We start from the raw sequence: 22,125 nt of genomic DNA, 5'->3' as shown, positions 1-22,125 counted from the left end.
CTGCCCGTCAAGTAACGTCACAAAGATTGGAAGGCCATGATGCAAAAAAAAAACAGGTCGAGCCCTGATATCGTACGTCGTTTTAGCAAGCGTTTCGTTCCCCCTTCCGTGAGTTCGACTCCGTGTAACCAAATGGAACCAAACGCCGAACCTTAGCCCCGATGCATGAGCGGGCGGCGGTGTTGTGTCCGTTGCCCTGCACCTTGTAGGTAGTGCTGCACGTCGCTTACAAAGCGCACCCCTCGGGTCCCGCTGTTGGGTTTCTCTGCGGGCTGCCTAGTCTCTTCACTCTAGAGCAGTTCGTCACTCCCGCTCGCAACGCTACCTTCGATGGCTTCGATGATGCAGCGCTCCGAAAATACAGGGCCTTGGCCGTCGCATCGTGCTTGATTCTTGAGTCTTTCGCTTACGTCGCCGACGTCCACCAGACCTCTCTTGAACAGCGGGTGGCTGATGATGAAATCCCATGTAGCGCCGGCTGCCAGCAAGCGTTCGCCGTCGGATGAAATAGCGACTCGATGACTCGGCGTCTTGTTATTGTGCGGAGCTAGCAGGTCTGTGTAGAAGTCCTTCGGGTTGTAGTGCATGGGACCTGTTGTCCGGGGTTCTGGTGACGCAGAGCTATGGTGGCCGTTCATTGACGAGGTTGCACGTAGAATCTCATTTTCGGTGCTGATCTTTTGCATCTCACGCTTGAGTCGTTCGTTTTCAGTCGACTTTTGTTGAGCCTCCGCCTCTAGGTTCGCAAGCTTGGCCTCCAGGTCCTTGACGTGTCTCTCCTTTCGTTCCCGGAATGCGCGTTGCCTGTGAGGTTCCTGTTAGTGATCCAGAACAATGAGAAATGCCATGCCGCCTAAGACGATGGACGTGGAGAGCAGAAGAATAACGTACGCGGCGCGGTTTTGTGCTTTCCTCCTTGATTGCGCAGGCGTCATGTTTTCTTCATCGTCCGAATTTGACTGACCCCGACGAGAATGATCGTCGAGGGGCTCCTGCTTGTGAACGAGAGCATCGGGCTGAGCCTTGATCTGCTGTACCGGGGGAGCGCTCATTCCATTGTGTTGTGTCCGTTGCTGTTGTACGGGCTGCTGTACGGGCAAGCCATGGTTCGGTGGTGTCGGTGGGCCAGGAGGGCCAGGGAATGATGTATGCTGAGGATTGAACTGCTGGGCAGCAGCATAGTTATCAAAGTTGTTGAAGTGCTGCTGGTCGTTGGGATATTCGGCGTAGACATCCTGATCGGTCATGATTGTGTAAGTGCATGTCGCAGTACGCTAAGCAGCAATCCACCAGTGACCTGTGGGTATTGGGGGCTCGAGTCGGGAAAGGAATTCCCGTTTGGATTCGACTTACCGGTGGAGATGTTGTGTTGAAGTCGTCTGAACCTGCCGAGTTTGAATGGGATGGCGTTAGGGGCGGGATGCCCATGAACTGGTACGGCTGCGCTTGTGCGAAATACTGGTGAGAGAAGTCCATGGTCGCGATCCTACTTTCTACGTGTGTTGGACAACTTTGTTGTGAAGGTAGTTATGGGAAAGAAAAGGGAAAATGGTAGAAAGAGAAGTGGGAAGCGGATAGGCGTGCCTGATGAGGGTCCAGGTCCAGGTCCCGGTTCAGGCGTAGAGGGGGGGGGGGGGGGGGGGGGGGGGGGGGGGGGGGGGGGGGGGGGGGGGGGGGGGGGGGGGGGGGGGGGGGGGGGGAGGGGGGGGGGGGGGGGGGGGGGGGGGGGGGGGGGGGGGGGGGGGGGGGGGGGGGGGGGGGGGGGGGGGGGGGGGGGGGGGGGGGGGGGGGGGGGGGGGGGCAGGAGGAGGAGGGGGGCAGCGCAGATTGGAGAGAGGGTCGAGGTCTCTGGGAACTTGAGAGAAGTGCTGTGTAGCCGTAAGCTGTAAGGATAGGCAGGTTGAGGTGCCGGGAGAAAAGCGCCAGTAGCGTCCACACCAGGCTAGCGTCCCGGGGGCAACAAGGCGAGATGGCCACTGTTTAGAGGATGGGACGAGTTGGTGGACGGGGGTGATGGCACTGGTGGCTCGGGGCACAAGGAGGGTACTGCGAGCAATCTGAAATTGTTGTTTGCAAAAGAGAGAGAGAGAGAGAGAGAGACGAGAGATGGAAAGAGAATGAGATAGAATGAGACTGAGGATGGGGATGAGGATGAGAGAGTGAGAGAAGGCGGGCGGAAGAGGATCGAAGGCGTAAGCAAAGCCTAGTTGCTAAAGTGTTCTCGTCCTATGGTTGTGTTGCTCGCCAAGACTCGGATGAGAGAGTGTGAGTGGTGGTGTACAACGAGGAGGAAGAGTCTCTTATGGTTCGTATGTTCTTCCAGAGGTCCAGAAGACGTCGAGTAAGGTGCAAGAGAGCACAGGCCAGGATAGGCCAGGGCGAAAGGCGTGGGGACTGGAGTTGGTTCCAGACGCTAATGCTCAGCAGGTTAGAGCAAGACTCTTTGATGATGGACAACGCAGGAGGAGCCGAGGGGACCGGGGTTGGCGAAGATGGGATGCTGTTGTTCCCCACGCACTTTTGGGCTCCAGGCCGCAGACCGTGCCGTGCCTTGGAGCAGCGAGAGTCCCAAGAGGCGTTGGTGGACGTGTGGGACGTCAGGGAATGCTCCAAGCTGCAGTGCGGGTTGCAGGGCCAGACAAGACCAGAGACAAGAACGGGACAGGGTCTGGTACGACAAACTGGTGGCGCAAGTTTCGAGGGCTTGTCTCAGTGCCGCTAGCGTGCAGTGGATGGGAGTTGGTTTTGGATCTTTTGTGTGTGTGCCGGTGTGTGGTGCAAAAGATGGTGGTTGTGGTTCTGGCGTCTGTACGGAGCAGTGACTGGTAGGTATACAAATAGGCACGGGACGATAGACGTCGGGTGTCTAGGGATGCCTCTTTTTAAAGAGTTGTTGGCATCCCGAGGCATATGTGGTGACGATCAACAAGTGCGGTGACCTCAGGGACTCGAGATAGATAGGACGAGCAACGATGTCCGGACGAAAACAATAGCAGTTTGCGTTCGCGCGTCTTTGCCAAGTGAACTGGTCCCTCTTAGCTATTGAGGTATCGCACTCGAGTCTGGATAGACCTTGTGTGGCCGGAGTGCTGGTGCTGGCTCAAAGTCCGCCGGGGCATGTGTACGAAGTACTGTGTATGTATGAACAGATGGATGGATACGCGGTAATGCAGCCAGGGCAATCTTTCTGCGTTTGAATACTCGGGCTTCTCTTCTGATGTCATGAAGTTGGGAAACCCAGGTCGGGATGAGTCGAGGTGTAATATAACCAAACCTAAGGGAGGTTGGTCCCAGTCTTCAGAGCAGCCAGCATAAGGTGCCTACCTATCTCGCGAGGTCAAAACGAATCGAAAAATTGGTGTACGAGGGAGGGGACCATCCAATAGGCTGGACAAGCCGATAATACTGAGCAACACGTCTGCGTCTATTTGCCCATTCGTACAGAATCACCATTCACAGGTAGTTACCTCTGGCTTTCGGTGGGTGCACGTGGTCCGGGCAGTCCCCAGAAAGCTTGGGGGACTCCTTGACGTCGTTCGTGACTCGTCTGAGTTGAGAGACGAAGGGTCTGGCTCCAGCCCTCCCTCCCAGTCTCGCCCCTTGGACCAAGGAGAGAAATCTCAAGGGCACTGACCAGGCTGGACCAGATGCTTTCAAAGATGCGAGGGGAAGGAGGGGGCGAGACTGCTCGGGGTATGTCAGGGTATTGGACCAAAAGCTAACTTGGAGTGACAGCGGGGATAAGGTTGCTGTCGATGAAGCAAACAAAGCCCGAATCCAAGTTTGTTGGTTGAAGCAGAGTATTGACAGATGGCCGATCCTTGGACAGAGTTGGCACTTGTTGGTGGAACTGGCCTGATCAGTCGGTCCAAGTCCAAGTCTACTGTGTAATAGAGTCTAGGGGACGTTTTCCTGTCGAGTGTCAACACACTAGCGCAGTACTCCGTATGGGCCAGTCATTGTCCGTTTACCTATGCAATAGACTCCCCCGTAGGTTTGAATAGATGACACTCTGGATTGGATGGCGACGATGGGATCAGGTAGATGGAATGAGACCCGGGCCAGGCGGGATGATTTGTTGGGCAGAGATTAGTGCTTGGCTCCAGACCGATCGATGGAATCGATGCGAGTGTAATCAACGAGAGGCCTGTGAATGGAAAAGTATTCGTAGAAATTGGGATCCGTATGAGCTTGGTGTCTGTAGTGTATGCGTAGCTGGTCCGTGACTCCGTGATGCCAGGGTGCCAACGAGACGCCGGGGATGTGAATGATGGAGGCGTCAAAGTCTAAAGTCTAAAGCTCCGTGATCCATAATCCACAAGTTACCTTCCGGCACACCGCAAGGGAAAAAGAGTAGAGGCCGGGAGCAAATATGTCCCGTGCTTGCCTCATCAACACAGAGCATTTGAGCATCTCCTTGTTCCTCCCTTGAGTTTAGGTTGTTCAAACTTCAGGCGAGATACAGGTACCTACACCAAGCTAGATACATGAAGCAGCAGGCATATGAGGTGGGAAGCGTACCCTTTAGTGATCATAGTATTACTTCATCCCCTACGGAGCAAGGCACCTTAGGTAAGGTACTGACGAGTAGTCTGACTATCTGAGGTGCTCCTCCTTCTCTTTCTCCTGGGGCCCTGACAGGCAGGTAGGCAGGTCTGAGATAGGCAGCAGCTGACAGGGCCAACAAGTTCCAGATTCCAAGACAGGGCGAGTTAAGGTACATTCCGGCTTGGCTGTCTCCGTACCGAGCCCTGAAGTAGATGGGACCTTTCCTCTCCTGCCCAAGTGCGTGGGGACGGATGCTCTCTCCGAGACAGCCTCAGCTCCCTTCCTCATTCAACAAAGCACACCCATCAATGATGCTACACCTACCCATCTATCCATATGCGCGTATACTTACAATGTACGGCACTCTTTCATTGTTGTGCTTTCTTCTCTTCGCAACATCTTGATTGTTTCCCCCGTCCCCAGTCTCCGTCTACAGCAAGCTCCTTCATCTATCTGTTGCTCACGTACCCCCTTCTCGAGACGTTGGCGCACTGGCAACCGGCGCCAGCACCACCAGCCTTGCAGCTCAGCACTGCACCGCATCGCATCGCATCGATCTTCCAGACAAACACTCTGTCTGGGGGGTGCCACGGGGGACCACGCGGGCTTCAGGTCCACGGCCTTCGTTTCCCGTTTCTGCATGACCTCCGGCAAGGGTATCCTCTCTGCTCACCGGTCATGAATGCAGCTCTGCCTCTGCCCACCGAGAAAGTCAAATCCAGTGGCCCTATGGCTGCACCGCCTGCGCGAGCAAATGCAACCTAACCGAACCTACCGCACCTTACAGACTCATAGACTCAGGTCACACAGCTACTCCCCAACAGCTCTGGCCTCTCTACGGCGGCAGCATTGCTGCTTAAGGTGCCTCCCGTCCTTTCCCCCCTCATCCACGTAACGTACACCCGTGGCCTGCCGTCTTATGCCTCAATTCATCGTCTTGACGTTGCCTGTCGAGCAGCATCCGAAGTAACATGTCCAACTGTATCTTCCAGGCTAATCAGAGTTTATCCAGACCTTCGCGAGCATCATCGTCGTCATCTCTTCTTGCGACGGGTTCACCGTCCGTTACCCACTACAGACTAGTCCAGCCTCTACACAGGCCTTTCCTGCAATCCCGCTCAAACGTCCCAGGCTGATTGTTTCTTGGCCACCCGCAATTACTACACAGTATACCCTTACTTTCGGCGACCTAATTAATTCTCACAGAAACTTAGATAGGCCCGTACGGACAGGCTAGGGCACCGAGACGGATACCCGGCGGGCAATAACTCCACTCCGCAGCAGAATACTCCGCAGCGTGCCAGCGTAGGCAAACCTCCAACATCCCTGGGGGCATCAACCGCGTCTCGAGCTTCCCGCTGCATGGAAGTGTGCCCTTTACAGGTACCCGTACCCAGCCGTCTTAGCCGTCCACCGGTCACCCTCCCTCCGTTCTACGGCAACACGCACCTACTGTGACCCCTCCACTCTCAGTCTCGCCTCGTCTGCGTCTTGGCCTCGTTTTCGTGAACCCAAGTCTGGACTCTGAACTCCGGGAGTGGTCAACTATGCCGTAAAACCTCCTGACTCAAGACCGCTGTGTCATCTCTTTCTGGAAGGCAAGCTGTGGCTCTACGGCCAGATCAGCCGAAGAAATGAGCAACGCCCATCGGAAACATTGGACGATTCACCGCTCCTGCTATTCAAACTTCACCATGGGCATTTACCAAACCCCATTGCTGGAAATGATCTGCAAGACTCTATGGCGGCTGAGGATTCAAGCCCAGTCCGGTGATCCCTTCCACTACCATATCTGCTCCTGGCACATCCTGGGTTCGCTACGCACCCTGCGAGGCCAGCAACTTATCAGCGATATACTTACTTCATCGGGGCTTCTTGTGAACCCAGTTTGGGCGTTCCAAGCAGATGCTTAGAAGAGGCACTGTTGAATGTCTGCAGCTTTGGTGGGCGAGGGCAGTGCGACCTCGATTTGTACGAAGGGCGATGGTCACTCCTCGAAACCATGGCTGGCTTGTCGCTCTCACACTAATTTTATCTTGATTGGCACATTCACAGCACGCGCACACGCACGAACAAAGATATTGTGATAGCAATATCCCTTCTAGCGACATGGGGGGAGCACAAATGTCCTGGCCAAGTCATCAAACTCCTGAACCTCCAAATGTGCCAATTCCCTGGTTACAGATCTTCTCCGAGAGCAGAACGTCTTGTCTCATTCGTCTCGTCCGAGGGTCTGTTGCGCATAGCTCAGACGCTGGATCCAGGACTCAACCCAGCAAAGCTTACCTTACATTGTACGCGTCCCAATCCGGCCCCCCTGTCTCGAACGACTCCTTGAGCAATGCAACCAAAGCTTTCACCGCTACTGGCTGGCTTAGATCCGTATGGTCGAAGTCCCTCACCATGGTGGTTATCCTGGTATCACAGACCGTTCTAAGGATCTCTACTTGCACATCTGGAATGAAAATCCAGCATGGCGGCGGGGCAGAAAATATCCGTGTTGTCGCCAATAATCCAAGCGGCTCGCGTAAGGCTGAAGTCACTGCACACCCGCACAATGCCAATGCATATTCATGCGATGTCCACAGCCCAGACATTAGCAATGTCGATTGATTTGGCCGCGGTAGTGCCGAAGGCGGCTGTTCAGCAAAACTCTGTTGGCAACCAGAAAATCTGACACAGACTCGTCGGTGTTGGACAACCCATTGAAACGACGACCTTTAAACTCTAATCATCGCTGCAGACCGGGCTGTATCTCCGACTGCACAGTATTTGTGGCAAGAAGCCATCCATCGATTCTCTGATTGACCGGGTCTCGGCTCGTTGCACGCGGGGTGGGCACGGTACACTGGACGGCAGGTTGGATGCCGTCTCGAGGGATGAACCTGCCAGAACTTTCTATCGTAATCGAACGATCAGCCAGGCTCGCAGGCTCACCCTGTTGCTTCGCATCTGAGCACTGTTCTCAGTCAGCCATGGTAGCATCATCAACGTCGTATGCCTCCCGACGGACAACCGATCAAAGATCAAACTATGCGGCTCAGAAGGCGAGCGGCTATGCGGGGGACAAAAGGAAAGACGATGGAGGTCATCGGGTGTCCTTCTCCCAACCCTTCCACCATGATCGACAGCTCGAAACAAAGACGAAGAGAAGCCATGATGAGCTCAGTGGCAAAAGGATCGCGCCTTTTCCCGAGCGTATCGAATTCGTCCATTCGGACAAAATCCTGCTTTGCGTTAAGCTTATACATTTCTCACATAAAAATAGAGATCGCTGACAAAGGCTTACGGCTAATTGTCTGTGGTTGTTGCCGATCTTACGATCCCAAGGCATCTTTGGGGATGTTTCTCGTCTGCAGCACCGTTGGCGGGCATACCAAACCTTGGAGTCCGTAAGAAGAAAAATCTCTGTTGGGCCAGTAATGCTTCTCAAAGACACCGGAAGCCGCTACGGATGTTGCTGCCGCTGTGGATTTCAAAGACAGTCATCAAGTCTCACAAAATACACATGGCCACATGTTTCATTGCAGGATAGTTGCTCTTAAAAGCGCATATGCTACAAGTTGCGAGAACATGCCTCAGGGTGGCCGCGTCAGGCACAGTCAGCCACAGAATCACACCCCGTTGGAACCTCCAGCTCAGTCCCAGCTTCCGTCCAACGACATTCCTTCGCCGCCGTGGGATTGAGAAGACTAAAGCACATCACTGATTGGCTCTGAGAATGCCCAAGGCCTATTTGCCGCCGACATGGCGCCCGCATAGCCAGCAACAGCCCTACCGTAGGGCTTATCGTGGGATTCAAGGGTTCAGCTCAAGCCTCGCATGTGCCATCGGGTGTAAGTGCTGCAACGGGCAAGCCGGCCATAGCCGCAACAGCCGCTTTCCCTCAAGTAACATCTATTGCGTGATGATTTACCCAGCTGAACTCACAGATAGGCTAAAAGACCACAGTCTGCCGCTTCCGCTGTCCGCTCCGCCCTCCTCGTGAAGAGCAGCGGGCGTAAGGGCGGTATGGAAGAGGAGAGGGTAGAGAGAAGGTTCTGCGATCGCAGTCACTCTACCTCGATCCGTGGCATCGGCCCTAATGTCGCGGGACTAGGTTGCCCTTAGCTTTCCCGAGAGCTGCAAGCACGTCCTTCCTCGATAATTGCTCAGGGCTTGCTTTCATTGGACAAAAACGAGAAAGACTTTCCAATATTCAACTACGCTGCCGCCAAGGGGGCGCACAGCTACAGCTGAGAATCCCGGCTGACAGGAGAGGGAATGTGGGCAAGGGAAACACACAACGGCTGACGGCTTGGCGCAGCTTACCACTCCTGGCCCAGCCCGTCCAACCCGCACCCGGATGCTGCTCCGGGATTGTGGGGGTGGGAACGCGAACCCGTGTCCGACCTTCCGGACGGGGTGGGGGGATACGAATCCGCTGCTAGACGCGCTTCCGAAGTTTGACGACATTTCGGCGAAGAGAGCGTTCTCCACATTCCCTTTCCAGTAAGTAGATCTACGGGAGGTCCGGGAGACTTTGCTGGGCTGCGTTGTTTTCGTGTTTTCTGTTGCAGCGTGGAGCTTGACCTTGCATAGACTCTGAACTGTGTGCCGTTGTAAGGATTGACAGTCTCGTCAAGACGGATGCACTTGATCTGATTAGCAATGCCGAGACGAGGATTCGATGGACAACAAGTGTTGTTATCTCCTCTTCCTACTCTTATTCTCCTCTCCTTCATCTCTCACTCGCCGAGCACCAAGTGAATCTCATGCTAGGCTCCTCTAATCGAAAGGACGGGTATGGCACAATCAGCTGCCTTCTTCAAGGAAACTTCAGAGACCAAAGAACTCTGGTCTTGGACCGTTCATATCAGTATTGCATGACTAGTCATGCAGACCGTAGACGGGCTCCTGATTCCTCATCTCGGCATCCCACATTGCCGAGGCGAGTACTGGGCGCGCTATAATCTTCGTCGCGGTCCACTGAGCTGGGATATACCTCCGTGAGTTATGCTCTTCCCAAAAAGCCAAGGAGGAGATGATTTGACCGGGAAGTCATACGAACCCGAAGCCCGCTCGAGGGCGTGGACTGCTATATCTCCTGTCAAAGAATCCAGGTACAGGTTTTCCTCTGAGGTCTCTATTTGGAGTCTACAAAATGCTCACTGATGCTTCAATGTCTGCCTGGCTGGGGAGAAGGAAGTATTCGACTGACGGTTGTGTATTTCTCTGACCTAGGGTGAGTACTGGGGTAGGGTGCGCTCGTATAAAGTACTTTAGGTTGAGTTGGGTATATCGCAAAGGCCAGTACCGCTACGTTGGCGGCTTGTTCCTGCCTAGGGTTTAACTCAGTAGAGCCATGTTGAAATCGACCTCATGGGGCATATTGTGGACTTGGCCGGCCACCGTTACGTTGATCCGTCGTACACGGTCGCTTTTGTGAGGAGCTCTAAGTACTAGAGAGGAGTAGACCTTGAGGGCTTTGTGACTATGTAGTTTGCGATTTGGGACGACTTAATAATGTAGTTCATGTGGTAGAGAAGTCAGCTCACCTCAGCTATGGCCGTGGTATACTTTCCTGGGTCTTACGAGAGATGTGTAACCACTCGCCTCCCCTATTGAGGCTAGATATAGACGGCGACTTCTCTAGCGCCGTTATGGAGACGAGTCCTACTTATTCGACCAGAGTAATCGACGCGCTTTGAGACACAAGTGAGGTAAGCAGGACTTTTGCACTCCTTGGGCGTAGTCAGGGCAACTTGAGGCATGTTATCTCTCAGATCTTTGCGCCGCGATTTCAGGGAACACGAGCTTGGCTCCCGTCGATCTCTACTCAGACGTGTTGGCGGTTCTTTTGACTTTCGCAAGGCTCTGACGCTGATATTATTCGTCATTGAAGTTTTCGAAGATAAGTCCGGAACGTGATTGTCCCGGGTCCTGGAGCCCACGTGTTGAGAGAAGACGTTGGTCGCCTCGCGTCCGCGGGCGGTGTTACTACATGCACCTCCAGTACTCTCTCGCGTGCTGCTGATAAGGGTGGTACAGGTCGGGGATCAATCTGATCACTTGGGTGGCGAAGGACTTTGACTATTCCCAGTTTCGAAAGATGCCGAGAGAGAAACGAGGTTATCGACAGGGAGATCAGACCCAGGGCGGTGTACCGAGGCAGACTCGCCGCAAACTATACAGAAGCAGGTGAATGGTGCAGATCAATGATTGTTTGTTTGTTAAGAGTCCATTTGTCAAGCTGCTCCAGAGATAGAGGCAATCCTAACTTGACTCGCGATGCCACTCGATTTCCTGCCTACCTGGCCGCTGCAATTGGCCGCAGACCCAAGAGAGTAAGACATGACGTTGGTTTAAAGCTGCTCTTTTGGGCAATGAAGGAGATTGATGTCATATTGGAGTTCAAGTCGTAAGACACATCTCCAGCTTGGCCTGAGTCCATCTTGGCTACAGTACCAAGCAGCATGACGCCAATACAGCGAGCAGAGCTGCGCTGGGATGTGAATGGGAGTACTTCTATGAATATTCAAGACTTCAATGGCCAAGGTGCGTTTTGTGAAGGACAAAGGGCAGGAACATGAATGAAGTTGTCAGTCTACCAGAGTGCTCAGGACTGGAAACACCATGGGGGGGGGGACATGATAGTTTATAGCAAAAACCCTGAAACTTGAGCAAGAGAAGATAAAAACCAACTCTGGAAAGCTCTTCACTAATTCTCCGCACAAAATTTTGGACTCCATGGAAGGACGAAAGATCGACGTGATTAGCTTGGTTGTCTGCTTGTCTGCTTGTCTCTATAGACCCTAGTCAAGAGGCAAAAGGAAGCCACTCCAGGCAAAAAGAGAATGTGGTTTGGTATGCATCCGCCGATAATCGAAATCGGGTCCCTTGCTATTCAGTCAAATGAGTGGAAGGCAAGGATGATAACCACTACACTACAGATGCTTGATGTCGTTTTGTGCAAGAATGGCTCAATATGTACCTACGATGTGCGGATTCGCTTGGGCTAGTAAGGGCAAACGGTGGAAGAAGGCCCACATGCGGGATTTAGTCAGCCATCAGACTTCGGGACCTGGATGTCCACACCTTGCTATTGAAGTATGTGTGATGAAGACGTTGCCGATTCAGAGTAAACAAACACAGATGATAACGATATTCCGTGATGGCAGAATCTCGTAGATTGTTGGGACGTGTTATTGCCTCGTCGTCTGTCGGTGGTGGAGTCGGGGTGAGCTAGTGTGCAAGATCGTGTTTTGAAAAGAGGAGTGTCTTGCCTTCAGTTTGTTCTCTTAATTATGTCGAGGGCGTCAGTCTTTGATTGTTTTCATTTCTAATTCTAATTCTATTGCTATTCTCAGGGATTCCATGAATGTTTCTCTCATAACTGGCGACACCCCGCTTTTAAAACTCAATATGAACGATGCGCCGACCATCACGGACGTATGTTGAATATTTACAGTACAGGAACATCGGTTAGCCCTTCTGTCTCTGTTTGACAGCCACTAGACAAAGGGTGTACGTGGCTTAGGATAGTCGCTTCCGTCAAAGTTCACCACAAAAAATGTCATCAATTATTTCCCTCTAATTTCTGATGTAGAGCCGAGCCAAATTTCATACGGTACTCGTAGACGTAGACTGCGTCAAGACAGTGAGAAGAAAAGGGGGCCCAAGGAGAACAGGAGAGCTTGTTATAGATGGGCTTGCGGTTGATGACGAAATTGAGGAAGACGAGGTGCTAGTGACGCCCGCTTGTGTCTGAGACCCAGTTGGGCCAGATAGAGAAATTGTTCCAGTTGCACTTGGGGTGCTGATGGGACTGGTGACTTGGGTACTCGTGGAAGCACTGGCTGTCGAGGACTGACTTGTGAAAGAGGAGGTGATGCTCAGAGATGATGAGAGAGTTGAAGAGGTAGAAGTTGAATTTGACAGGCCTCCTGATGCGCTGCTCGAGACAGAGCTAGTTGTTGCAAGACTAGTAGAAGAGCCACTGGTGCTAAATGTTCCTGAGATGGTGTTTGAGGTTAAAGGCGTTGTGACCGAAGTACTTGTAGACAAACTTGCCGTAGCAGTGCTGGAAGATGAAGTGCTGCTAAGTGAGCTTGTAGGCGAGGTGCTCAAAGAAGTAGTACTGGAGGAGGATATTGAAGTAGTTCCAGTTGATGAGGACGAGGAGGTGGATGTTGTGGAAGATGAAGTCAGCGATGGAGCCGATGTTGACGTTGAAGATGTAGAGGAGAGAGACGTCGAAAATATTGTCGAAGATGTTGTCGAGGCAGACGTAGGCGAGGTAGAAATCACGGAGGTGGTATCAGTCGAGGACGAGGAAGACGAGGATGAGGTTTGTGTTGAAGAAGTGTCGGATGTTGACGAAAAGGTGGAAGATGAGGTAGACGTGGTACTAGACGTGGAAGTGTCGGATGAGCTTGATGTGATAGAGGTAGATGAGGATAAGGGCGAGGTTGTGGTGATGGATGCTGATGAACTAGACGAGAAAGAGGTAGGGTCTGTTGAAGATGATGTTGATGACGATGAAGTCAATGAAGTGGATGAGGTAGTGACGTTGAAAAACGAAGTCGACGAAGAAGACGATGAAGACGATGAAGACGATGAAGACGATGAAGACGATGAAGACGATGAAGACGATGAAGACGATGAAGACGATGAAGACGATGAAGACGAGGTAGAAGTGGTAGAAGTTGTTGTGCCAGCAAACAAGCCGACGGGCACCGCTCTCGTGCCATATACAGAGTATAAGAGCTGGTTACCCGTGTTTCCACCACAGTTTGCAGGAGGAGAACCCGTGGGCGGAGTCTCGCCGCAGATGTAGTTGCAGTTGCTGTCAACAACGCCAACGGTGTCAACAAATCTGATATCGGCCGCGGGTAAGGAGCAGTAGCAATATGTATCGCGAAGGAGAGCGAAGTCCCTGCTACTGGCTATGCATAGATCTTGGCAAACCTGCGGCCCATTGTCGGTCCCGTTTCGTACTTCTGTTATCAATAAGGTGTTGTATAGCATACCGCATCCCTGATACGCCATAGGTGGAACATTGTATGCAGTCCCTTGACCCAGCACACAGTTGAAGGCATAGCTGATGGCAAAGAAAACTGTAACCCAAAAAGAAGGCATCATGTATAGACAGGATTGTCTAGAGCACTTGAAAAGATGAGGAATGTTCTTACAGTACACCAAGCGATGGGAACTTGGGATCTACATGTTAAAGCAAAGGAATAGAAGAGACCATGAAAAATGTCTGTAATAGATACGAGTGTTGCCTTGAGTTATCCGAGTGAATCATTAGTTCCATCCTGGTATTACAGGACTTATTCACTAGGTAACGATCATAATTAGTCCTTAGCCTGGTATAAGGGAGAAGGGACAGGTAGGTATGCATGGCATAGCACTGAGATGGCAATGAGGCGGCGTGGCTGTCTCGGTCTACCAGCCAAAATTCCATGGATCCAGATCAGATACATTCTGATTGACGTTTGGTTGGGCCCAGGGCGGCTCATCAGTCACCCAGGAATTCGAGCCCGTTGCCGAGACTTCAACAGTAAGACAACCTCTAGCTAAGCTTCATTTCTTGGATTTCTCAGCTGCAACGTTGCCATTATTCAGACCTGGGAATATCGTGCCGCCTTCAAAAGATGGCAAAATTGAGCCTCTCGCTTCACATAGTTGTTCTGTTGTTGGAAGGACCGGATGGGATCAGGTCGATATGAAAACTTGGAACTCAATGTAGCTCTGAGATGGAATACTTGGGCTGAGTACAACAAACCGCTTGAGACGTGATGGAAAATTGGGCTGCATGCCATGGCACCAATGTAATGAGACATGGAGACCAAATGCCTACTTACAACTGGCCAGCATCTGGGATAGACGCTGCACCTGTATGGCCACAGGCTAACATGGATTATTTCGGCACGCCTAGATATATAACATGCGGCCCGGGGGGTTCCTCAGAATGTTGATGGTCGGAAAGGAGGGTTCTTTTGAAGGAGAGAGTTGAACGGTCACCCGGCGTCGGCATTGACTTTCAATTACCCAAGTAAGTCAGCAGGATGCCAGTATCCCTCGCAGCAACCCCCACTCCACCAGAACATCATGTTTGACGCAAGCTCGGACGGTTGGTCTGTACTTCGGTGCATCATGAAATCTTCAAGCCGCAGCACTCTGCCCATTCGAGTTCTTCCTCAGCCCACAGCCCGCTTATCTGCTTCCATAGAAGAAGGGTCACGGCAAGCATGAGACGGTACAGCCACAGACAAGTCATAGCATAGAAGCCTTCTATCTTCGTATTCTGAGCGTTCTTCCTACCCAAGCACAGAAGACGGCGACGCGGCGTGATGTCACTGCCGAGCCCGCAGACAATATCCTCAGAGCGTAAGCTGGTCCTCTGCTGGTCTGCAGAAGACCTCGGCCACAAACTGCTCGACTCTTTCCCGGCAGGCAGATTCAGAGAACTTTACTCGGCCGAGCGCTGGAGTTAAAATCCTTCTTACGTCCAGGCGACTCTACAAAGTTAACCTCGCTATCATGAACGGCACGTCACATTTCCTTCGCACAGTCTGTTTTCTTATCTCAATGGGGTATCCGTCTATGCTATAACTTCACTGGGTGAGGACAGGAAACATGCGAAGACACCCTGGGCCCAGAATGAAATGATTGATAGACCGAGAGGTTCAGAAGCGATTTTAAACTCGCTAGCTTCGAGCAGATGTGGCTCTTATCCTCTCTCGTCTCCCGCGCGGCCTCGGGCCGTGGCAGTGCAGGTGCGCCTGCGCTTCTCCTTCTCCCATGACCACTGGTTTCCATGCACAAGCCAACGAACCGGCCTAGCAGCTTCTTTCAGATATCAGCTCCTACTTATCATGAAGCCACGCGGAAAGAATAAGTTGGCAGGACGTCCTAGATTGGGCTTCTGTAGTCGAAATAAGCCGAAGGGTCCATCTTCCCTACGCAAATAATTCTCGCAAAGGAGAGGTAAAATTATAATTCCACGAAAACCCGGCCGGTCGAAACAATTCCCCGTAACCCATCAATACAACTTACGCAATTTCCAAGATGGCAATCCGGTTGCTTGATGGGCATTGGATGCAACCTTTCGCTTGCTTTCCCGAATTCGAGACCGCCGGTCATCCCCAACAACAGCTGTATCTTCCGCATTGAGTTCTTCCCGCATGAGTCTCCCAAAAGCCGTCTCCAGGTTGCATTCTTTTGCTGGTTAAACCGATCACCTCGGCTAGTGCGCCCCTCTGCGGAAGCTAAAGTCCAGACTTTCTCCAGCCATGTCCTTCTCTGTAGGTAGATGCCCGAGGGCGGACCTTTCATCTCATCTTCCACCCTTTCAGAGAAGCCAGGTTTCGAAGCTTCTCACACACCCCTCGTCTCGAAAAGCATCTTTCATTTTGTTCTCCATCCTCCGGGTGTCCGGTAAGATTTCTTAGCCTACTTTCTCAACAAGGAAAGATGCGACCAAAGCTCAAGAGCCTATCTCGATGTCTGGTACCTGCCAAGACCACACCAAGCTGCTACTGCGTAGGACGGCGTTAAACGGTGTTTCTCTCCTATCTGCGCCTCACCGACACACTGACACTGCGGCCTTGGCCTTGGGTTCTGCTGGTTGTGACAGCAGCTGTGCTTTTCGCAGAGGCAATGCTAGCATGTAGCCGTAAGTGACCCTGTGCAGCCGCAGCCCGCAGCTTGCATTTTGACTGACTTGTTTGTCAGTGCGAACGATGTGTAGCATGGTTTCCATTCGCGTACGGATTACTTCGTCACAAAACACATGCTGCCATCTTTAGCCACTTTTCTTTCGGTAGTGACGCCAGAAGAGACACCTTATCCGGCTGAAGAACGAATGCGAAATATGTCCAAGAGACGCGGGCCCCTCTCGGGCCCGTTCTCTCCTCGCAAAATAGGCATGGACAAGTTCACGTCCCGATTGACGCCTCCGGACCACACCACCGGATTTTTAGTGGGTTCCTCTCGTGTGGTTGCCCAATATGGCAGTCCGGCAGAGGGGGGACCATGAGAGAGTGTCCGTATCCTCAATGCAACTGACCGGCGGCCTAGGAACACCCTTTGCTTCGCTTGCTCTTGACAGCGGACAACCTCCCCGTCGACCTTACCAGACGGCTGGCCTCACTGCAAAGACCGAGTTAACTTGCGACTGGCAGCCATGCGTCCCCGGACTGCCACGCCCTCGGCAGGGTCCATATGCTGGCCCATCCTGTCTTCACCAAAGTCTTGGATTACCGTTGTCCCTGCAGAGCACCGGCAGGCCGTAACGACCCAGCCACCTGCGCGATGATAGACGGTTTCAGGATCAGCCTTGAGAGAGCTGCTTGAGGCAATCGCAGCTGAGTGTGGTGCTCTGATGGGTTGGAACTACCTCATCAGAGATATAATGTCCTGGACAGTCTTCCCATTTTCTGGTTTTGGGTTACCGAAGAACACGCTCATCTCGCAAACACTTCTATAATACCCATATTTGCATCAGCTCACCGCAATAATGGCTCCCACTATGGCAGCGTCCGCTTACACGGCCACTCCCAGGTCACCCTTCCCTCTGCAGCTCTCCCCCAGAGCCCTGAGGTCACCGAGGTCACCCATGACCTTCAGTCAGTCCGAAGTCCTGTCCCCTCGGGCCATGGCCAAACAGGAAAAGGACCTATGCCTTCCGGCACAAGGCTCCATCTATATTCACAAGCCTGACCAAGACTTTTGGAATGTTCGTTGCGCCGAGACTCTCGATGCTTTCATGAAGGCTGCCGGCTCTTACACGCCGGCTCAGCGTGCCGCCCACCTCCAGCTTCTCTCGGAGATCATCATCCCGTGCGTGGGTCCTCACCCGGCCACGGCCCCGACTAAACCCCTGCTCACCGCCGACGGCTCTCCATTCGAGCCATCGTGGAACATCACCGACTCGGGCTCCTCTTCGATTCGCTTCTCATTCGAGCCCATGGGCCGACATGGCGGCTCAGCATCAGACCCATTTGCACAGAAGATCATTCCTGCAATCCTTCCTGCTTTGCGTATGGTATCTCATGGTGTGGACACGCGATGGTTTGAGCAGTTCATGTCCGCTCTCTTCCTGACCGAGGCGGAGTCAGAGACGGCTCTCTCCAGACTTCCAAAGGGAACTCGTGCGCCAACGTCGTTCCTTGCCTTTGACCTGGATGGCGCCAAGGCTGTTTTCAAGGCATACTTCTTCCCGGTCCTCAAACACATCGCAACGGGGGCTTCGACCGAAGACATTACGTTTGACGCGATCCGCACCTTGTCACCCCGGGGCGCCGACCTTTCCCAGTCTGCCAACGCCACGGAGGAGTACTTCAAGAATTGCCCATTTGCCATTCCGGTAGAGATGATCGCCCTGGATTGCATCGACCCTGCCGAAGGAGCCCGCGTCAAGGTGTATGCTCGCACCCGGTCAAACGCCTTCAACGTCGTCCGTAATGTGGTGACTCTCGGCGGACAGATCAAGGACGAGGCGACGCTGAAGGGCCTCGAGATTCTTAAAGGCATTTGGCATCTACTTCACAACGAGGCAGAGCCTCACGACGATGATTGGAACAAGGAGCCAAAGATGGTGAACACTCTCCACAAGGGCATCTGCTACGGCTTCGAGCTCAAGCCTGGCGCGAAGTGGCCCGAGGTGAAGGCATACGTGCCGCTTTGGCAATACGCCGACAGCGACGCCGTCATCTCAGCAAATTTGGCCCAAGCCTTCCGTTCCAGGGGCTGGGCTGTCGCTGAGAAGTACCAAGATGACATGGCTCGTTGCTTGTAAGTCGACTCCTGTGCCTCTCTCTCTTTCATTGAATACTGACTTATTTGATTAGCCCGCGTTCGGACCTGAGCAAGACCACAGGAACGCACTCGTACATCTCATTCGCCTACTCTGAGAAGAAGGGCGCCTACCTGACCATTTACTACTCCATCAGGCCCCAGGACTCATTGCTGGCTTTTTGAAGGGGCAGAGCACGACTGCAACTGGGACTAATTGCTTAGGATGGGGGGGCGTTTTTACTTTTCTTCTCACTTTCTTACTGTATACCTTTTGCTCGCGCCCCTGAGAGGCATAATATTCTGAGCACCGTTCCCTGACATATGTGGCAGACCATGAGACTGACGGTGGCCTGAACCACGAATTCATATACGTGTGTCCAGGACAGACAGATTTGGATGACAAGAGACATAGACTGACGGAATGACACAAGAAGTCAAATTAACCTTTTCACGCACAACTCATACTTTGGTCATGCTGAAATGTTCGTCTCTTGGCTGCAAGGCTGAGAAGATCGTGAAAACGTGTTCGTGTGTAAGCGTAAATCCTACTAAAAGTTAGTTCCTCGTCTTAGGCTATAAACAAGTCGGACGACGCTGGCCTGCCGCAGTTAGGGACTGCGACGGACATAAGAATAATATAGTCGGCCGTACACTGCGAGAAAGTAATACCTCTTCTTCTCCTGTACCACGGGACTCGACGCAATTCATGTACCCATTCCTGGCGAATCTTTCAGGCTATCCAGCTGCGCGATGGAACAAAGTATCGTGTGGACCCGAGATAACTACCTTATCCTCATTACCGCCATCCAGGTGAATATAGAAACAATCTTTACACACAATGAAAAGCCCTTGTATGCTCCCTATCCAACTCCTTGCTCGTCACCATACCACCACAGCAAGTATCCGTCCAGATTCGACGGATCAGCTCGAAACTGTGCTGCGTGGTGGAGTTACTTCAAGCTTCGACAAGAAAAAGACGACCGGCGGTGAACTCTTCCCACCCCACGCCCACCCCCTCCCTTCTTTTCCGTCTTATTGTCGCATTGCCATGTATCGATCGGGCGTATCAGACGCAACACGCATTCATCCGTGGTAGCAATTTCTGACATCGACTGCCTTCATCCCCGATTCAAATACGCTCCATCCCAGCCCGGTGGGGATCATGTAACTGCACAGTAACCCGGAAGGAGAGTCCTACCACCGAATTAGCTTTGATACCCGGTAATGAAGGTGTTGGTGGTGGTAAGCGCCAGCACCGGGACGACCGGGAGATACGTGCGGACGTCAAACGTCCCGACTACACACAAACAGACCAAGTGAGTGACGGAATCGAGTTCCTGCTATTCATCTCGATACCTAACCCTTTCACTACTCATATCATAATTACTATCCCTTTCTATATCAAGGTCTTTCTGAGGTATACACGTAGAGAAATATACTCTGTTTGATAGATATCAATGCTAATGATAATAACGGTGGAACTGCTTGTCGGATGTGTCGAGCGGAAATCGATCTTGTCACCCACTTGCAGACACCTCCCGGTAGAGTTTTCCATCCCATGGCAACTCACTCCCTCCATCATGCGTTACCTCGGGATGAGATGTTCCCGCTCCTCGACGACTGAGAAGAGGTTTCCTAGAGAGAGAGCTTGGACTTCATATAGGCATGTGGTGTAGCGTGGGACTGGTGCAAGGAGAAAGGGGAATTACGTCACTTAGCCGTATGTCTACACGCGGGCTTCCTTTTAGAAGCTTGGTCAGACATCACGGGTAGGAGGGAATACCAATATGGCTCGCTTAGAAGAATCAATTCAAGGAGTGTAGGTTTTTGAAAAGCCTATGAATACAAATTCGAGTCCCCGATGCTTTGCTTTACGGCTATCATGGCGTCCATTTGATAACAATAACGCTTGGTGGGAAAATGAGAGTGTATGTGTAGACGTCCGGCACACGATCCGTCTCCGAAAGAAACACATCAAAAGCATCCTGTAAGACGCTCTATATGTGTTGGGAAAAGATTCCTCATTTTTGCCAGTCCCGTTCCTCGAACCAAATCGAAGTAAAAACAAAAACGCCGCTTCTTTATGAGATGTGTAGTTTCCTCTCTTGTCCAATTTTTGGTGGTTCGATACGTGATTTCTTGTGTTGGTTATTTTTTTCTGCAAAGCAACGATAAGGAGTAAAAGGAAAAGTGGTATCATCAGTTTCGCACGTGAGTTGATTTTCAAGTTGAAGTTCGGTTCCAATATGATGTCGCTCTCCTAGACCTGAGCGGTCTCGGTCTTGGGAACGTCCTCCTCCTCGTCCTTGTAAGGAGGAAGGTCGGCGGACTCAGCCATGAGTTCGGACTTCTCCTCGACGGCACCGGCCTCGCGATGCGTGTTTCTACGGGCACGGCGGCGGCAGTGACGGCGAGCGAAGGGGGCCTGGCGGCGGACGAAGACACGCCAGAGGCAGACGACGAAGGTACCAACCATCATGCCAATGCTGAAATGTCGTATTAGTGGATCCGCGGGAAAGGGGGTCTCGCGACCGGGGGGTACGGGGGAAAATGGAAGACTTACATGCTAACACTGACGCCAGCAACAATGCCGATGAGGATCGGGAGCAGGATGTGGGAAGTGATGTTCTTAGCCAGCTGACCCCAGGTGTGGTGGTGGTGTCTCATCTGGCCGGCGTTGTGAGAGTGGTGTCCGTGACGGTGCTGTCCGCGCATGCTTCCGTGCTTGCGGCCTCCGCACTTCATGCCACGCATGTTTCTCAAGATGGCGGCGCGCCATCTGCAGTAGAAGGTGGTGCAGTCCTCAGCAGGCGGCTCGTGATCCTCCTCTTCCTTGTGGGACGGGACGGAGGTCTCGGTTTGCTCGACATTGCCGATCATGAGGCTTCCGGTAGGGGACTTGATGAGCTTGACCTGAACGTTGGGGACGTCGGCGACGAAGCTGTTTCCGACCTCGATGATTTGGAGATCAACCTCGACGAGCTCAAGCTCCTGCTCGTTATCCTTGGCGATGGGGCGGACGCCCAGGCTGTAACCCAGCTGAGGGGTGTTGGGGTCTGCGTTTTGAGGGTGCTTGGTAGCGGCCTCTGCGAAGTCGGGAATCTGAGGAGCACGGAGAGCCTTGTACCACGAGGCAGGCTTAGGGTAGAGCTCAAAGTCGTTGACGAGGAGGTGGTCGACGCCGGTGGTGTCGGTTTCGATGGAGAAGGTGAGCTCGAGGTGGTTGTCGAGGTCCGTCATTGTGTGGTAGCGGCCATCGTGTTGACGCATCGTCAGGGGGCAGCCGGGGCAATCGACCTTGACGCGGTGGCTCGCAAGGCCTACATCTGAGGAAGCCTCCACGAAGGGGAGGGTTTTGACGATTTCGTTGTCGGCTTCGGAGATCTCGGGGACGATGACGAAGGCTTGCGTGGCCGTAATCGCCAGGCCAGCGGCGGCGAGGGATTTCAACAACATATTGACGAGGTCTGTGTCTTTCAATCTATTTGTCGGCTGTTTTGATGTCAAAGGGGACGTGTCGATTGGGTCTGTTTGGTGATGGGAGTGTTTTGTTTCGACAGAAAATAGAGTCAAAGTTGGTCGATAGGTACGGTAAGGAGAAGGGAGGTTTAGATTTTGAAGTTGGAGTGGGAGGAGAGGTGCAATGACATGAATGCCGTGTCAATGGGTTAAGGTGGAGTAAAAAGGGACCTGAGCAGCAGCAGGCAGAGTGGTAGCGTGTGTCGGTCACTTCGTAACCACGGTACGCAGGGCAGGTTGCGCTGACGCAGCCCAGTGGTACGGGCCTCTACC

The 22,125-nt window shown here is 52.7% G+C and overlaps 6 protein-coding genes across 6 annotated transcripts; 4 read left to right on the top strand and 2 right to left on the bottom strand.

The window, feature by feature from the left end:
• Positions 1–290: 290 nt before the first annotated feature.
• On the bottom strand, positions 291–1,476 carry CABS01_03344 (bZIP transcription factor; the record flags this gene model as incomplete). Its single annotated transcript, XM_060536720.1, has 3 exons — positions 291–804; positions 892–1,235; positions 1,354–1,476. The coding sequence occupies 3 exons, from the start codon at positions 1,474–1,476 to the stop codon at positions 291–293; spliced, it is 981 nt and encodes a 326-aa protein (XP_060392639.1).
• A 940-nt stretch (positions 1,477–2,416) lies between these two features.
• CABS01_03343 (uncharacterized protein) lies at positions 2,417–2,722 on the top strand (the record flags this gene model as incomplete). Its single annotated transcript, XM_060536719.1, has 1 exon — positions 2,417–2,722. One exon carries the CDS (start codon positions 2,417–2,419, stop codon positions 2,720–2,722), a length of 306 nt encoding a protein of 101 aa, XP_060392638.1.
• Positions 2,723–4,004: 1,282 nt separating this feature from the next.
• CABS01_03342 (uncharacterized protein) lies at positions 4,005–4,226 on the top strand (the record flags this gene model as incomplete). The annotated part of the gene is made up of 1 exon (XM_060536718.1): positions 4,005–4,226. One exon carries the CDS (start codon positions 4,005–4,007, stop codon positions 4,224–4,226), a length of 222 nt encoding a protein of 73 aa, XP_060392637.1.
• Positions 4,227–12,418: 8,192 nt separating this feature from the next.
• On the top strand, positions 12,419–13,366 carry CABS01_03341 (uncharacterized protein; the record flags this gene model as incomplete). Its single annotated transcript, XM_060536717.1, has 1 exon — positions 12,419–13,366. One exon carries the CDS (start codon positions 12,419–12,421, stop codon positions 13,364–13,366), a length of 948 nt encoding a protein of 315 aa, XP_060392636.1.
• A 3,687-nt stretch (positions 13,367–17,053) lies between these two features.
• Positions 17,054–18,516, top strand: CABS01_03340 (aromatic prenyltransferase; the record flags this gene model as incomplete). The annotated part of the gene is made up of 2 exons (XM_060536716.1): positions 17,054–18,330; positions 18,387–18,516. The coding sequence occupies 2 exons, from the start codon at positions 17,054–17,056 to the stop codon at positions 18,514–18,516; spliced, it is 1,407 nt and encodes a 468-aa protein (XP_060392635.1).
• A 2,077-nt stretch (positions 18,517–20,593) lies between these two features.
• Positions 20,594–21,789, bottom strand: CABS01_03339 (uncharacterized protein; the record flags this gene model as incomplete). Its single annotated transcript, XM_060536715.1, has 2 exons — positions 20,594–20,819; positions 20,897–21,789. 2 exons carry the CDS (start codon positions 21,787–21,789, stop codon positions 20,594–20,596), a joined length of 1,119 nt encoding a protein of 372 aa, XP_060392634.1.
• Between the last annotated feature and the right edge of the window lie 336 nt (positions 21,790–22,125).

This window comes from Colletotrichum abscissum, assembly GCF_030869225.1.
Source record: "Colletotrichum abscissum strain IMI 504890 chromosome Unknown Scaffold_6.1, whole genome shotgun sequence".
Classification (NCBI taxonomy): Eukaryota; Fungi; Ascomycota; class Sordariomycetes; order Glomerellales; family Glomerellaceae; genus Colletotrichum; species Colletotrichum abscissum.
Note: the sequence above shows the minus strand (reverse complement) of the source record. Positions and strands in the feature narration are given on the sequence as shown.